General features: G+C 38.7%; 1 protein-coding gene across 10 annotated transcripts in view; it reads left to right on the plus strand.

The window, feature by feature from the left end:
• Positions 1–17,927, plus strand: part of GOLGB1 (golgin B1) — a 90,431-nt gene that overhangs the window by 29,336 nt on the left and 43,168 nt on the right. For 4 of the 10 annotated variants that reach the window (XR_011074318.1, XM_068546636.1, XM_068546637.1 and 1 more), the window contains exons 6-10: positions 1,305–1,430; positions 3,630–3,752; positions 4,867–4,980; positions 6,440–6,842; positions 7,877–7,992. Coding sequence is in view for 9 of the 10 variants with exons in the window: in XM_068546636.1 (XP_068402737.1) it covers positions 1,305–1,430; positions 3,630–3,752; positions 4,867–4,980; positions 6,440–6,842; positions 7,877–7,992 (882 nt within the window). In the remaining variant the exon portion in view is untranslated. The remainder of the gene's footprint in view (positions 1–1,304; positions 1,431–3,629; positions 3,753–4,866; positions 4,981–6,439; positions 6,843–7,876; positions 7,993–17,927) is intronic. The other 6 variants (XM_068546638.1, XM_068546640.1, XM_068546641.1 and 3 more) reach the window with 4 other exon arrangements.

The following is a 17,927-nucleotide window of genomic DNA, read 5'->3' on the forward strand; positions in this document are numbered from 1 at the left end:
AAACTAGAAACAACATGTCTATCAACAGGAGAATATTTAAACACACAATGGAATACTACTTAGAAATAAAAAGGAATAAACTATGCATTGGTAGTACACCTTTATTTTAAACTTAAAAGTGTGTCTATACTTATTTTTGAACTAGAAAAATAATTCAGTAAAAATAAGTATTTATATTTTAATTACCAATTATGATTTACATAGGTATTAACTGTTATTCATGCTCTCTGCATAAAGTATTCTAATAAACACATCACATAGGTGTGTAGGAAAAAAATTATTTAAATGGAATCAATCCATTGCCACTGGCTAGATAGCTGGTATGTTTATTATAACACTGGGAGCAACATGGACACTTGTTACTTGCACAACAATTCAGCAGTATATTATGTGATGCAACAAGTAAAGTGAAATATAATCATACCAAAACACAACTGTATTTAATGGAAAAATAATTTATACTTAAGTTAATTAAAATTAAATAATATTAATAATTAAATTTCTCATTTACATTAAGCATATTTCAAGCCCTTGATAGCCACATGAATTGATATATGAAAATATCATAGTTGACAATGAATAGTATAGCACGTGTATAGCCCTTTGTCTTCTATTTCTGTTATCCCTATTCTGTTTAATTTCTATTTCACACCTAGAAGTCTTTTCTTGGTGCAGTCGGTGTCTTGGAAGGCAGCCCTGATGAGTTAGTTTTGAGACTTCAGCTGGGCCAGATTGTTCTAGCACTTTTGTCCTTTTTCCTGTGGACCCCTTGCATTCAGCCAGTATTGGAGAAGGGGAAAGCCCTGCCAATTTAAGCTGTTGTTCTAAGATTGGCCAACTGTGCTTTCCAATAAGAATTTACTGGCTATTTGGAGGTTTTCCTGTTCTCAAGGCCATCAGATGTTGCTCTGTCGCTGCCTTCTTCCTATTGTACAGACTCTAATACCAGAGTCTTTTGGTGGCTTGTCTCTACCTACTTGTATTTTGGGGTTTGTAGTACTACCTTCCTAATTTACTGTAAATATTGTCCATGGGTTTTTGATTTTATTATCTAGTTGTACTGTCTGGTTCAATGTGAGGATTCAGAGAAATTGAACAACTGCTGCTATTGTTTCTGTTTTCCTCTGACAAATAATTTTGATAATTAAAAAAAAACAAACAAACACAGTACATGCAATTCCCTTCAGTGTTAAGTAGAAATTAGAAGGATATTGGTAGGTATTTAGGGCAAATGAGAAAGGGAGGTCCAAGAATTAAGAGTGCCAATTCTTTTGCTTAAATATTTTTTTCTTCTATGTCTTCAGTTTGCTAAGAGTTCAACAGAGATGGAAGAATTTTTAATGATGAAGAAACAGCTCCAAGAGAAGGAGGAACTCATTAGCACTTTGCAAACCCAGCTCAGCCAGACACAGGCAGAGCAAGCTGCTCAGGTAGGGTGGAAGGTACCTCAGAATCATTAGAATAAAGATCATGAAAGTTTAAGATTATTACATGACAAGTCAATTCAGACAGTCTATTTTTAAAACTTTAGTAGATGAAAGTATAGTAGCTAGAATGTTACAGTAGAAATTAGAAGGGTGTGGTAGTAGAAGAAATTAGAAGTGTTATTTACCTTGATGAATACACCATAGCTTAATTTATGACTGTTTCTTAGTTCCACAGGCCCAGAAACTTGGTTTTAATAGCACATAGAGATTCGGTCTTTTAGGAAGGAATGAGCTTATGCTAAGTTCAAAACAGACTGTTAGATAAACCAAAAGAAATACAAGTGATTAGGTCCATTATTTCTTTATAGTAAAATCTTAATGATAAATTATAGTCAGAAGATTACTTAGTGATTATGTAATGAGAAAGTGGCATAGGTTATGTGATTCAATGTTAAAAGGCACCAGTATGTGACTTTCTTCTTCATAGTTATTTCTGCTACCAGGACCAAACTGTTTGGACTGGCATCCTCAACTCTTTCTCTCTATTTTTCTAAATTTCCAGTTTGACCACCCACTCGTATTTTACTTTTGAGAATGCTTTTGACTCAAGAAACATTTTTTTTTCTTTTTTCCCTCAAGTGCCTTTGTATAATAGCTAATCTTATCCACTGGGTGTTTGGTGTTTACTTTATTGATAACTTGTAGTATTAGTGGTGCTCTCTGTCTACGGATGACCTACTGCTGTGTATACATTTAAAACTGGATATCCTAAAATCCTTAGTTTTACCTATTAGCTTTTATTGTGTCCTTTTTTGTACACTTTATACAATGTAGGATGGAGAAATACAAAATATTTTTACCGAGTGGCTTAAAACATGGCAAGCCAAGATACACACACACACACACACACACACACACAATGATGGATCCGTTAATACATTTATGTGTATTAACAGATCCATCGTAATACAAGCCATTCAGAATGTGCATCACAAGCAACAATACAAACTGAAAGTATTTTGAGAGGTGAAAGGGGTTACTTGCATGTGACAACCAAGGAAGGTTACATGGAAAACTCAGGATTTAGGTAAAACTATGATGGATAGATAATATAGTTTCAACAAGGTGGGGAAAGGTATTCCAATTGTGGGGAATGGTGTGAGCAAAGTCTCTGGAAAGAGAATATGGTACATTTATGGGAAAGGATGTGTAGATGTGTTTGGCTCATGAAGGACTCCAATGCCTATACATTTGAAACACAGGATTTCAAATTCATAGTGATTTCAGAATTCAGATAATCAAAAATATTATGAAGATTTTTTTTTTTCTCCGACCCAGAAGGAGAGCCAAGGTTGGTTCAAGGTGTCACAAATTGAAAAATCAACAATAGTTGAAGGACCTGTGCAAAATGGACACGTGAAGAGCTGTTTGGCATGCTTAACCACAGATCTTAAGGAAATGAATAAGGAGGTGCACGCGTGCACATGCACACACACAGAAAACCTATGAACAAAACAAAAACACTGCTACCGAGCAACTCACAACCAGTCAATTTATTTCCATTTCATTTTGTTAAGAGCCAGTTACAAATGAGGGTGATCTAGAAGCCTGAAAGTAATGACAGTTGAAAACAGCTGTCTGGGGAGGTGGTGTGGATTTGGATGGAAATATACCAAGTTCTTTGGTAGAAGCAATTCTTTGAAAATGAGATCTGAAAGAAAGATTTGTATTTCCAGTTGTAGAGAATCTTGAGTAAAAGATACATTAGTTTGAAGTTTATATTTATAGGGCATGAGAATTTCACTGAAAGTTTTTGAGCGTGAGTGTGATATTCAAAGAATTGTCTAGGGCTTAACAGGAATCTAACTTTGTATGTTTAATAGTCTAATCTCCTTAGATCTTTTAAAAATATACCTCTTGTATATTTAAACACTTCTATTAACCATGCAAATACAGTTTTTATTCAAAATTTATGTTTAGGCTGACTTCTGAATTTGATGATAGGCTTTCTCTCTCATTCCGAAGTTAGCATCAAAGCCTATCTCTCTTCCAAAATTCTCATCCTTGGCATTCAAAATTTAATCTGAAAAACCTATTGTCTATCAATTCTCAGTGTCTGTGTTTGGAGAATAGTCTGTGAGTTTTGTTTGTGTGATATTCTGGGAGTGTAACTTGTATAGTTTCTCTGGTGTGTGTCTTCAGTTGAGTTCCATGCAGCAGGTGGTCCGAGAGAAAGATGCCCGCTTTGAGACACAAGTTCGTCTTCATGAAGATGAGCTTCTTCAGTTAGTAACCCAGGCAGATGTGGAAACAGAGATGCAACAGGTGTGTTGCTAAAACCTAGTAGAATGATTGTAGTTTTGGTTAACATTTAATTAAGTTATCACAGCCACTTTTCCACCCTTACCCACTGCTCTTCACTTGGTCTGGGTTTGCTCATTAATTGCCTTCTTTTTGGCGTTCTCTTCTGTTGCATATTGCTTATTTATTTTCCCTTACCTTGCCTCTTACCCCTCTAATCAGGTTGTCACTACTCAAAAGCTGAGTTTAATTGGCAAATGTATGTGGCAGTCAGAAATTGGTTTCTCTTCAGTTTGCTGATTGTAGCTACCTTTGTGCATTGAAAACCTGATCCAAAGCTTCAAAAACAATGAAGTCAGTTTTAAACTTTAGAAAATTTAAAGATAAAAAGCAGTGATTTTGAAGCCATAAGGTCTTTTATTAACTCATTCATTTTTTTAAATTCATTGAGTAATTTTTGAAAATTGGCTTCATTGTTTTTAAGTTTATCATCTACTAACTCAAAAGTATCTGTTTCTGTTTAGTATGTAGTGCAGTGTGGTACCCAAAGGCACTCCAGTGGTATTTCATAGCTGATTCATTTAATTGTTTGTGAGTGAAAACTTCTTCCAAGTTCTAGGCAATCCTTCAGAATATACCACTAAATAAAGTTTCAGAATATAGCACTTTTTAAAGTAGAATATTAATATATACATGTGTCATTGACTTATTCATTCAACAAATGTTTATCAAGTGCCTGTCCCAATGCATGAAACTAGAAGAGAAATGGTTCTTGCCTATAGAGAATATTCTCTTTGGTGAGTGGGATATACGTGTACCTATGTTATTTAGGTACAGGGCATGACTATGTAATTTTAAAAGTGGATATGTGTAATAAATATCTAATTATTAGAAAGGCTCCCTAATTCAGGGACTTCCTTGTGTCAGTTTGGTTGTCGTTGGTGCTCTGAAGAAGACATTTTTGGAGATTCTTTGTTGCTGCTGGATGGGAAGCATGGCATGCTGGTGTCCGACCCTTTAATCTGTCATCCTCAACATCTAAAAATCTTAAGTACACAAATCTACCTGACATTTTGAAAGGTAAGCAGATAATGACGCTCATGTGTTAGCACATTATGTCTAAACGTTTTCTTCTCAGAAATTGAGGGTGCTGCAGAGGAAGCTTGAGGAGCATGAAGAAGCCTTGTTGGGCCGTGCTCAGGTTGTGGACCTGCTGCAACAGGAGCTGACTGCTGCCGAACAGAGAAACCAGGTACTGCCTTGTGATCTCTACTACCTGCCTTGGGAGTATTCATTTCCACTTTAGTTTGCCAGGCAGCAGGTATAAAATCCTGTTAGAAGCCTTCAGAGAATTGATGCCATTTATTCATTCTTTCAACAAATTCCCTGTGCTTAAGTGGTGGTAATACTATGATGAGCAAAATATATACAGTTCCTTCCCTCATGAGGCTTACATTTCACATCTTTTATTGTTGTTCTTTTCCTTTGTGATTTTAGGTCTAGGGTCCTAGTTTCTTTAGAATGTCATATTTTCCTCTAAGGAGTTTCTTTTCTGTCAGTTTACCCCTTCTCTGTCTTCAATGGTTCTTGTGCTTTATGTACTGTCCCTTCTTTGTTTTGTTGTTTAACTTTATGTTGGTTTGAAATAATCCCACCATGCAATATTCCCTTAAATTTAAAGGTGATTAAGGATGCTGATGTTCTAAAATCTTAAACTCAGGTATCCTATTCCCTGACTGTAGCTCATCCTGTCATTCCCTTTCTTAGGCTGTCCTGACTTTCATTCTCATGAAGATTCCTTGATCCTTTCATGTGTTGCTCTGGTATGTTGGTTCTTTCTTGGCCTCACTCCTTTCCTTATCTGGTATAGATCTGCGACTGACCATTTGGACTACTCCTTCACCAGCCCTTGGAGTCCCTGTGTCCCTGCCCCTTCACATCCAGGGAGCCAAATCCTAATGTGGAATCGGTGCTATGGTCCACATTCTCTGCTTGTTCATCTGGGTCCTGCATGCTGCTGGAGAAAGTCATATCCTTTCTTCTTAATTTTCAACTCTCCTTGAGAAGGACTGTCTTTCTTGCATAGAAACATGTTCCCATATCTCCAGTTCTAACAGAACCCATACCCTGGCCCTGAGTCCCCTTTCTGGCTGTCATTGGATAGTCAGGTTCAAATCCCAGTTGTGCTACTTACTAGATAGGTACTATGGAGATAGTTACATATGTGTGACGTTATGGTAAGTTTCCCTTCTCTGCTCCTTTTAGTACCTTGTAAGTATCTCTCTCATGGCCTCTAATATTTTGTATTATAATGATCTGTTTAAGTGTGACTCTCCCACTAAACTCTGAGTTCCTTGAGGGCAGGGACTGGATCCATTTATTCAGTATTTATTGAGTACCACGTACTCAGTATGCCATATATTATGCTAGATGCTGGAGAACAGTGATGATAAAACAGGCACAGTCCCTTTCCTTATTGAACTAATTTTGTATTGGGAGACACATAAGTGAAAAGCTAATGACACAAATAAATATATATATGAATAGAAACTGTCAAAAGTATCAAGAAGCAAAAACAGAGGGTCTTATGCAATTGTAGGTTTGGTTCTGAGTGTCTAGGCCTGGGCTTCACCTAGAAGAGGCTCTTCACTATGCTTATTGAAATGAAAGAATGAATTTATGGTTCATGAGGCTTTGTCTTTTCTTCTTAGATTTTCTCCCAGCAGTTACAGCAGATAGAAGCTGAGCAGAGTACTTTAAGGAACACTATAGAAACAGAAAGACAGGAGTCCAAGATTCTGATGGAAAAGATGGAACTTGAAGTGGCAGAGAGAAAGCTATCTTTCCATAACCTGCAGGAAGAAATGCATCATCTTCTAGAACAGCTTGAACAGGCAGGTCAAGCCCAGGCTGAACTGCAGTCCCGGTACAGTGCTTTGGAGCAGAAGCACAAAACAGAAATGGCAGAGAAGACCTCTCACATTTTGAGTCTTCAAAAGACTGAACAAGAGCTGCACTCTGCCTGTGATGCCCTAAAGGATCAAAATTCAAAGCTTCTCCAAGATAAGAGTGAACAGGCAGCTCATTCAGCTCAGGTCATTCAGCAGCTGGAAGGTCAGTATTTGATTGCGTTTGAAGCCCATTTGTCTAGCCCATTTGTCCAGCATCCCTTTAAAATTTCAGGGGTCTCTTAGTGACATCATTTGCTTAAACCAATTGAATGAATAGAATGATTAAGAAAGGTGTCTCTTCTGAACTCTTTGTTGCATTTCTCCCATCTCTGACTGAAGTTATAATCTGGCTTAATAAAATTATTATTATAGTACTAAAAACTATTGATAGTAATGTGTCAGACATTAAAAAGAACCCGATGTGAAACATGACTGTGGTCTGAAGGGTTCACTGACTGAAATCAGTAGGATTTGAATTAATTTGTGGAAAACTCAGGCCAGATCTAGTTGCAAAGGTAGGGAGACTGAACTGCGTGGAGTCATCTTTACTTCTAAAGATGGATCTGAATGCTTTTCTTATAGGTGAAAATTTCTTTTTAAAGAAAACTTTTATCCTTTAAGGAGGTTTAAAGAAAACTTATTTTTTTTAAAATGTGTTATTATTAAAGTAATACATGCCTCTGATTTAGTTTAATTCTAAAAGATAGGCACACAGGAAAGATTTTAGAAAGCATTAAATTGAAGATCTGTATTGAAGAGAGCTGAACATTAACCAGAAAGCGTTAAGGGACATTACATGGGAACAGTGTGTTACATGAGCATGCTGTTCTCTTAACTGAACCATGTTCATGTTTAAAACTGTGCTGTAGAATCTCAGTAGGATTTATAATGCTTACGTGGAGAGTGAAGAAAATAAAATAAAAAACACTAAGGGCGTTTTCAAGGGGGAAAGGAAAAATGACTTTTTAAAAAAAATAACTAGACCTGTTTTATTTTACCTTTGAAGGAGGTTTACTGAGATGTCCTTTGGTCCTTGAGAGCATTTAAACAATTTATAAAAATGTAGGTATTGGCATCGTAATTTTAATTAAGATAACTGAACTAGAATAAACAGCATATGGTGTATCCCTAGAAGATAACTCACTAAGTTTCAGGCTTGAGGCAAAGATCATTTCAATTTTATTTTCTTTTCCTCAGATCAACTCCAGGAAAAATCCGAAGAAATCAACCAATTTCTAAATAAGACAACGTTGCTAAAACATGAAATAGCATCTCAGACTTCTTTGCCAGATGTTTCTAACGAGGGCACACAGGTAATTAAATGTGTACTTCTTATGAATATGATCTATTTGTCTTTGCTGTATCTATACTTGGGTGTTCTAATAGAATTTGTTCCAGAAAGCAGTATAAGCCTTCTGTCTTTTCTGCCTGATAAAATGCTTTTTTGGAGCCAATTCTGTTTGAAAGGAATCATGAAAGACAGTAGTGTCCCAACAATGAATAATGAGAAAAAAGTAGACAATGAGCAGCATAACCTCAAGAGCCTTTCTAATTCTAAGGTCTTAGAACTCTGTATTGGAGATGAGTCATTAATTTTAATCTTATAATCAGCTTTCCCAGTTGAGAAATCAATTTTGTTTTTGGTAGACTGAGATTTGATCAGATTTAAAGTATACAATTCAGTCTAACCAAACTTAAAAGTCTATTGTAGAAATCATAATGCCCACATTAATCAGTTAACAGTAAAAAGTTTAATTTCCTGTTGATTGGCCAGTATATTCTCTCTGCCTTCTATAAAAGTCTCTGGGGAGCTAGATTTTAATCACCAGAAGGCTGCTTATTGAGCTTGAACATCAGAACAAGGAGAGTTAGTTTGATGATCTTAATTAACTAGTGTCAAGCTGGGATAACTGGATTAATTCATCTCCATTATAAGATTATACCCTTCCAAACTGACAGATATATTGGTCAGCAGAGTCCCATAGTTCCTGGGCAGTACTGTGCACTGATAAAAATTTTTGCTTCCTGGTTTTTGGCATCTAGGCTTTCCAATCTCTTCTATTCTCCCATTCTCAACTTTTTCCTCCAATATTTTGTTAAGACATTTTTCAGCAACTCTAAAAAATTCAGATTCCATATATATGTGTTAGCATACAGAATTTGTTTTTCTCTTTCTGACTTACTTCATTCTGTATGACAGACTCTAGGTCCATTCACCTCACTACAAATAACTCAGTTTTGTTTCTTTTTATGGCTGAATAATATTCCATTGTATATATGTGCCACATCTTCTTTATCCATTCATCTGTCAGTGGGCATTAGGTTGCTTCCATGTCCTGGCTCTTGTAAATAGAACTGCAATGAACATTGTGGTACATGACTCTTTTTTTTTTTTTTTTTAATAGATGAATGACTTTTATTTTATTTATTTATTTATTTATTTTTTAAACATCTTTATTTAAGTATAATTGCCTTACAATGGTGTGTTAGCTTCTGCTTTATAACAAAGTGAATCAGTTATACACATACAATATGTTCCCGTATCTCTTCCCTCTTGCATCTCCCTCCCTCCCACCCTCCCCATCCCACCCCTCTAGGTGGTCACAAAGCACCGAGCTGATCTCCCTGTGCTATGTGGCTGCTTCCCACTAGCAATCTATTTTACATTTGGTAGTGTATATATGTCCATGACACTCTCTTACCCTGTCACATCTCACCCCACCCTCTCCCCATATCCTCAAGTCCATTCTCTAGTAGGTCTGTGTCTTTATTCCCGTCTTGCCACTAGGTTCTTCATGGCTTTTTTTTTTTTTCCTTAGATTCCGTATATATGTGTTAGCATACTGTATTTGTTTTTCTCTTTCTGACTTACTTCACTCTGTATGACAGACTCTAACTGCATCCACCTCATTACAAATACCTCCATTTCATTTCTTTTTATGGCTGAGTAATATTCCATTGTATATATGTGCCACATCTTCTTTATCCATTCATCTGTCGATGGACATTTAGGTTGCTTCCATGTCCTGGCTATTGTAAATAGAGCTGCAATGAACATTTTGGTACATGACTCTTTTTGAACTATGGTTTTCTCAGGGTATATGCCCAGTAGTGGGATTGCTGGGTCGTACGGTAGTTCTATTTGTAGTTTTTTAAGGAACCTCCATACTGTTCTCCATAGTGGCTGTATCAATTTACATTCCCACCAACAGTGCAAGAGTGTTCCCTTTCCTCCACACCCTCTCCAGCATTTATTGTTTCTAGATTTTTTGATGATGGCCATTCTGACCGGTGTGAGATGATATCTCATTGTAGTTTTGATTTGCATTTCTCTAATGATTAATGATGTTGAGCATTCTTTCATGTGTCTGTAGGCCATCTGTATATCTTCTTTGGAGAAATGTCTATTTAGGTCTTCTGCCCATTTTTGGATTGGGTTGTTGGTTTTTTTGTTATTGAGCTGCATGAGCTGCTTGTAAATCTTGGAGATTAATCCTTTGTCAGTTGCACATGACTCTTTTTGAATTATGGTTTTCTCAGGGTGTATGCCCAGTAGTGGGATTGCTGGGTCGTATGGTAGTTCTATTTTTAGTTTTTTAAGGAACCTCCATACTGTTCTCCATAGTGGCTGTATCAATTTACATTCCCACCAGCAGTGCAAGAGTGTTCCCTTTCCTCCACACCCTCTCCAGCATTTATTGTTTGTAGATTTTTTGATGATGGCCATTCTGACTGGTGTGAGGTGATAACTCATTGTACTTTTAATTTGCATTTCTCTAATGATCAGTGATGTTGAGCATCCTTTCATGTGTTTGTTGGCAATCTGTATATCTTCTTTGGAGAAATGTCTATTTAGGTGTTCTGCCCATTTTTGGATTGGGTTGTTTCTTTTTTTGATACTGAGCTGCATGAGCTGCTTGTAAATTTTGGAGATTAATCCTTTGTCAGTTGCTTCATTTGCAAATATTTTCTCCCATTCTGAGGGTTGTCTTTTCATCTTGTTTATGGTTTCCTTTGCTGTGCAAAAGCTTTTAAGTTTCATTAGGTCCCATTTGTTTATTTTTGTTTTTATTTCCATTTCTCTAGGAGGTGGGTCAAAAATGATCTTGCTGTGATTTATGTCATAAGGTGTTGGACCTAGGTTTTCCTCTAAGAGTTTTATAGTGTCTGGCCTTACATTTATGTGTTTAATCCATTTTGAGTTTATTTTTGTGTATGGTGTTAGGGAGTGTTCTAATTTCATTCTTTTACATGTAGCTGTCCAGTTTTCCCAGCACCACTTATTGAAGAGGCTGTCTTTTCTCCATTGTATAGTCTTTCCTCCTTTATCAAAGATAAGGTGACCATATGTGCATGGATTTATCTCTGGGCTTTCTGTCCTGTTCCACTGATCTATATTTCTGTTTTTGTGCCAGTACCATACTATCTTGATTAATGTAGCTTTGTAGTATAGTCTGAAGTCCAGGAGCCCGACTCCTCCAGCTCCTAAAAAAAAAAAAAAAAGGTTCTGAAGAATTTAGGGGCAGGACAGGAATAAAGACGCAGATGTAGAGAATGGACTTGAGGACATGGGAAGAGGGAAGGGTAAGCTAGGAAGAATTGAGAGAGTGGCATGGACATATATACACTAGCAAATGTAAAATAGATAGCTAGTGGGAAGCAACCTCATAGCACAGGGAGATCATCTCTGTGCTTTGTGACCACCTAGAGGGGTGGGATGGGGAGGGTGGGGGGGAGACGCAAGAGGGAGGAGATATGGGCATACATGTATATGTATAGCTGATTCACTTTGTTAAAAAGCAGAAACTAACACACTATTGTAAAGCAATTATACTCCAATAAAGATGTTAAAAAAACAAAAAATAAATAAAAACAAAAATTCAAAGAATTTTATAGTGAACACCTGCATACTCACCATCTAGATTCTATTAATATTTACTATATTTGCTTTATCATATATCTATCCATTTATCCATCTACCAGTTCATCTTAATTTTTTGTACATTTCACAGTAAGTTGTAGACATCAGTACATTTTTCTCTAAATATTTCATCATGCATATCATTGACTAGATTTTAATATTTGTTTATAGTTCTTTTTCTTTTGAAGTGAGATTTACAAAACATGAAATGTACAGGTGTTAAGTGTACCATTCATTGAGTTTTATCAAATGCGTTGCCCAAATCCCTATCAAGATATCACCCACAAAGTACCCCTTTGCAGTCAACCACATTACTTCCCTCCAAAGATGAACCAATGTTCTATATTTTCACCGTAGCTTAATTTTGCATGTTTTATATCCTATAAATGTAATCATACATTTGTGTTATTTTGTAGAAAACTTCTTTCACTCAGCATATTTTGAGATTCATTTATATTATTGTATGTATCATAATTTATTCTTTTATATTGCTGAGAAGTGTTCCACTTTATGAATATACTGTATTTTCCTTTTGCATGACTGTGCTATAATTTCCTTTTGATGGATAACTGGTCTTTTTATGCTTTGGGTATTATGAATTAAGCTGCTAAGGACATTCTTGTACAAGTATTTGTGTGGACATATGTTCTCATTTGTCTTCATTAAATGCTAGTTGAGGAATTTCTGGGCCATAGAGTAAGAATATATTTAGCTTTATAGGGAAATGCCGGATCTTCTTCCAAAGTGATTATATTGTTTATACTCTCACCTAAAATATATGAGAGTTCTAGTTGTTCTACATCTTCTCTAAGATTTGGTATTATCAATTTTTAAAATTTTAGCCATTTTAATGGGTGTGTAGTGGTAGGTCAGTGTGGTTTCAATTTGCATCTCCCCAATGACAAAGGATGTTGAACATGTTTACTTGAGATTCTTGGACGTTTGTATATCTTCTTTTGGTGAAGTATCTGTTCATGTCATTTCCTCATTTTAAAAATTGAGTTTTTTGCCTATTTATCAAGTTGTAGTAATTCTTTATACTTCCTGAATGCCAATTTATTATCAGGCATGTTTGGTGAATATCTTCTCCCATGCTGTGTCTTGCTTCTTTTTCTTTTTAAATTTTTTTAAATTGAAGATCACATATTGAATTTTTTTTTATTACAAGTGGAAATTTTTTAAAATATTTATTTATTTATTTATTTGGTTGCACCGGGTCTTAGTTGCGGCAGGTGGGCTCCTTAGTTGCAGCTCGTGGACTCCTTAGTTGCAGCTCACCGGCTCCTTAGTTGTGGCATGCAAACTCTTATTTGCGGCATGCATTTGGGATCTAGTTCCCTGACCAGGGATCGAACCTTGGCCCCCTGCATTGGGAGCGCAGAGTCTTATCCACTGCACCACAAGGGAAGTCCCCGTGGCTTGCTTCTTACCCATTTTCTTCATGATGTTCTTTAATTAGCAGACATTTAAAATTTTGATCAAGTCTATTATTTATCAGTTTTTTTCTGGTTATAATTTTCTTTGTCCTGTGTGTGAAACCTTTGCTTAACCCCAAGTCATGAAGATATTCTCTTATGTTTTCTTCCACAAGCTATATAGTTTTAGCTTTCACAGTTAAGTCTCTGAACCTCAATAAATTTTTGTGTGTGGTGTAAGATAAGGGTCAAGTTTTATTTTTTTCCCTATATGGATATCCAATTGTCTCTGCACCATTTCTTGAGAAGACTTTGCTTTCCTCATTGGATTGCTTTGGTACCTTTGTTGAAAACAAATGATTAATAGGTCTATTTATGAGCTTTCTAGTCTATGAGCTTTGTAGTCTAGTCTAGCCAATTCTTAGGCCTGTATCATATTTTTTTTCGGGCAAGGCTTTATTGGGGCAACAGGGGGAAGTGAGAACAAGTAACAGGTTCCCTTGCTGGCTGGCTCCCTGAGGGGAGGCAAGCTTGTTCCTTATATGGGGTGAGGGTAGGGGTGTGTCCTGGGGTCTTGCCGGAGGGGTGGCTTAGGTGGTTTGCCCACCCCTTAGGTGGTGTTGTGGCATATGCTCAGTACCCTGCTTTTGCTCCCAATACCCTGTTTTTGCTGCAAGCGCTTCAGAAGTGGCAGTTGGGTTTTTTTGGTCTCTTTGTATCTTTTGGGTCCAGAATTTGCCCCAGCTGCACATGCACGCAGTTATTTTTAGTGCCATATAGTTTCTTTGTATTTTGTTGCTCGAGGAGATGTTTGTCCAGGTGCAGGCACTGCAGCACTGCAGCAAAGGGTCCCAGGTCCCAGCATGTCTCATCCCGCCCTGAGAGACTCTACACCCTTATTCTTAAGGGGTAAGGGACCGAAGGTCTCTTCTTCTGAAACTTCTTCCTGCATAAGGGGACAGGGGTCACAGACCCTAGCCCCTAGAGGTGTAGAAGTCTCTTGCTGACTGTTCCAAGGACCTGTGGGACTTGGGCCACTTTCTGCTGGAATGGGCTGAATTCCTTGAGCCATCATGAGCCTTACTTCAAATTGTTGGAGCCTAGAAGACACAAACTCAATCAAAAGGTTAAACAAACAAGGGCTAAAAAGGAGAAAAACAGCAATAGCCATTAAAGGGCCTAGAAAGGGAAGGAACCAGGTTACTTTGGGAGGGCTTCCTTAACTGTTGACCTGACAGGGGAGGCAATGCCGCCCCTGCCAAGAAGCCATTCTGTTTGGGTGTATATTTTTGTTAATCTTGGGGTTAAAGTTCAACATGTTTCTCTATTTTTAGAATGGAATGTCTCAACCTGTTGGTCCCAGGTCTCCTTCTTGGACCGAAAAGTCTTAGTCACAGGTTTACAACAATAGGGAAGACAACAGAGTACTAGACAAAATATAGCCTAAATCAGTATGACTGAAAAGAAAAGGGTTATGAGAAAACAAAGACCTCCTGCCAGAAAGCTTTTTATAACTAGTGGTATCCAAGAAACAAACTGGAGAACCATTTTTCAGTTTCCCCGACCATATTGAATAGCGAGGATTGGTGGTTAATTGTCTGCTGAAACCAGGTGGTTTGTTGTCAGATATTCTCAATGTTGGTTTCTACCTGGTATGGGCATCAGGACTGTTTTCTTTGCCTCCCGATCTGCCCTGTTCCCTTAAGTAATTTGAGAATTTTCCTTTTGGTGCCCACAGCAGTGAATGACTTCTACTAGTTTTGATTTTTGAGCATTTCTATGAGTTGTAATATCTCAGCCCCATATGTTACAGTGGAATTTTTTGCATTTAAAAGTCCTCTTTGTTTCCAGATTAGCTGCATGGGCATGTAAAACAAGGAAGGCATATATATATATTTAAAATTTATTTATTTTATTTATTTATTTTTGGCTGCATTGGGTCTTCGTTGCTGCGCACAGGCTTTCTCTAGTTGCGGCGAGCGGGGGCTACTCTTCGTTGCAGTGGGCGGGCTTCTCATTGCAGTGGCTTCTCTTGTTGCAGAGCACGGGCTCTAGGCACGTGGGCTTCAGTGTTGTGGCATGTGGGCTCAGTAGTTGTGGCTTGCGGGCTCTAGAGCGCAGGCTCAGTAGTTGTGGCGCACGGGCTTAGTTGCTCCGCAGCATGTGGGATCTTCCCGGACCAGGGCTTGAACCCGTGTCCCCTGCACTGGCAGGCAGATTCTTAACCATTGCGCCACCAGGGAAGCCCAGAAGGCATATTTTGAGTCTGTGTATATATTTATAATTTTCCTTCCCCCAAAGTTAAGGCTCAAGTTAGGGCTATTAGCTCAGCCCTCTGGGCTGAAGTGTTAGGTGGCAAAGGTTTTGCTTATATAACACTATAAGTGCTCACAGTAGCATACCCTACCCTCCTGACTCCATCTTTAATGAAACTACTGCCATCAGTAAACCATTCTTCCTCAGGGTTTTCTATGGCCTGGTCTGTTAGATCAGACCTACAGACATAAACCTAGTCAAGGGTTTCAAGGCAGGAATGTGTTAGTTCTGGGCCTTCAACCAGCATTAGAGTAGCCAGATTGAGGGTGTGGCAAGTTTTGAGAGTTAGTTCTGGGGAGTCAAGGAGTAAAGCCTGCTACTTAGTAAGGCAGCCTCCAGTTAGCCAATGGTGGCCTTTAATTTCCAGAATCTTTTGTACTTGATGAGGGGTCTGGACTTCCAGTGGCTGTCCAAAGGTAAGCTTGTTAGCTTCTTCCACTAATAAAGCAGTGGCAGCTACCGCCCGGAAGCAGCCATGTCAACCTTGGGCCATGGAATCTAGTTGTTTGGAAAAATAGCCTATAGGTTGAGGAACTTCTCCTAGCTTTTGTACAAGGACTCCCATAGCTGTCCCCTGTTTTTCAGCTATGTACAAGATAAATGGCTTTTTTAAGTTGGGGAGACCCAGAGCAAAAGCTTTGGTGAGGGTCTGTTTGATCTTATTAAAAGCCCTTTCTTGTTCCCCAGTCCAAAGTAATGGCTCTGTATCTGGGCCTTTAGTGGCTTCATATAGAGGCTTAGCCATTAGTCTGAATCCTGGAATCCAAATTCTGCAAAATCCTGCCATGCCTAAGAAAGTACGAGGATTTTTTTTTGGTCTTTGGGGCGCTTAGTTCTAATATAGCTTCTTTTCTATCTGGAGATAGCTGTCTGCTTCCAGGGTTTATAATATATCCCAGATATTTAACTTGTTACTTTGAGATTTGTGCTTTTTTCTGGAAGATCCTGTAACCCTGGGTCCCAAGGAAATTAAGGACTTAAGTGGTATTCTGATCTGAGGCCTCCATGGTGGGACTACATATTAATATGTCATCTACATACTGTAGACTGTCCCCTTCTTTTAGGTGTATTTCCCTTAGTTTTTTTTTTTTTTTTAATAAATTTATTTATTTATTTATTTTTATTTTTGGCTGCGTTGGGTCTTCGTTGCTGTGCGCATGCTTTCTCTAGTTGTGGTGAGCTGGAGCGACTCTGTTGCGGTGCGCGGGCTTCTCATTGTGGTGGCTTCTCTTGTTGTGGAGCACGGGCTCTAGGCGCACGGGCTTCAGTAGTTGTGGCACATGGGCTTGGTAGTTGTGGCTTGCGGGCCCTAGAGTACAGGCTTAGTAGTTGTGGCGCACAGGCTTAGTTGCTCCATGGCATGTGGGGTCTTCCCTCACCAGGCCTCGAACCTGTGTCCTCTGCATTGGCAGGCAGATTCTTAACCACTGTGCCACCAGGAAGGCCCCTCCCTTAGTTCTTTTCTTAGGGCCTGAGTGAACAAGTGTGGGCTGTCCTGAAACCCCTGAAGCAATACTGTCCAGGTATATTATTGCATTTGACCTGAGTGGAGGTTAGTCTACTAAAAGGCAAACAGATACTGAGATGAGAGATGAACTGGGATGCAAAAGAAGGCATCCCTGAGGTCAAGCACTCCAGGAATCTGGACTAATATATTATAAGGATTGGCCACAAGGGGATGTATAGGGACCACTGCATCATTTACTGCTCTAAGGCCTTGTACCATTCAATATTCCCTATTTGGCTCAACAACTGGCAGAATAGGGGTATTGTATGGAGACTGACAGGGCACTAAGAGGCCATGTCTTAAAAATTTATGTATGAGGGGTGCGAACCTTTTTTTGCTTCCAACTTTATGGGGTACTGTCTCTTGTTAGAATAAGTGACTTCTGGCTTAAGGCTAATTTTTACAGGTTGAGCATTTATAGCCTTCCCAGGGATTCCTTTGTCCCAAACTGCAGGGTTTACTGCGTGTAGAATATGGCTGGGAATAGGCCCTTGTTCTTCCACTTGATTTGTCTTAGTCAGAGTCAAGATAAGGGGCTGCTTCGGGCCTCCTAACTGTAATATGGCTCCAAGGGAGCCCAGAAGGTCTCTCCCCAGTAGTGGGATAGGACACTCAGGCCCAACTAAAAAGGTACATGAGATCAAACACTGTTCAAATTGGCAAGTGAGAGGCCCAGTGAAGTAACGGGTGTGAGGCTTTCCATCAACACCAGTCACAGTACAGCTTTTGGAGGAAGGAGGCCCAGTGTGAGAGATCAGGACAGAGTAAGTGGCTCCAGTATCACTTAAAAAATTGATTTTCTTACCTGCTATGTCAAGGACCACCCGGGCCTCCTTGATGGAGATAGACATCTCGTTGCGGGGAGCCACCAGAATCCCCAGGCCCGCTCAGTCGTCCAGCATGGCCATCTCAGGAGGGGGAGCCCCCCAAACGTGGTGACACTGAAACAAGAGGTTCAGGTGGCTACTTGTCACCCACAGGGAAGCTGCATTCAGTGGTCCCGGAGGTGCCCAGATCCTCTCCCTGGAAGAGGACAACTGTCCCACATTGAGCACCGTAAATCTGATACTGACCAGGGTTCTTGGCCTT

Source organism: Eschrichtius robustus, chromosome 6 (assembly GCF_028021215.1).
Source record: "Eschrichtius robustus isolate mEscRob2 chromosome 6, mEscRob2.pri, whole genome shotgun sequence".
Classification (NCBI taxonomy): domain Eukaryota; kingdom Metazoa; phylum Chordata; class Mammalia; order Artiodactyla; family Eschrichtiidae; genus Eschrichtius; species Eschrichtius robustus.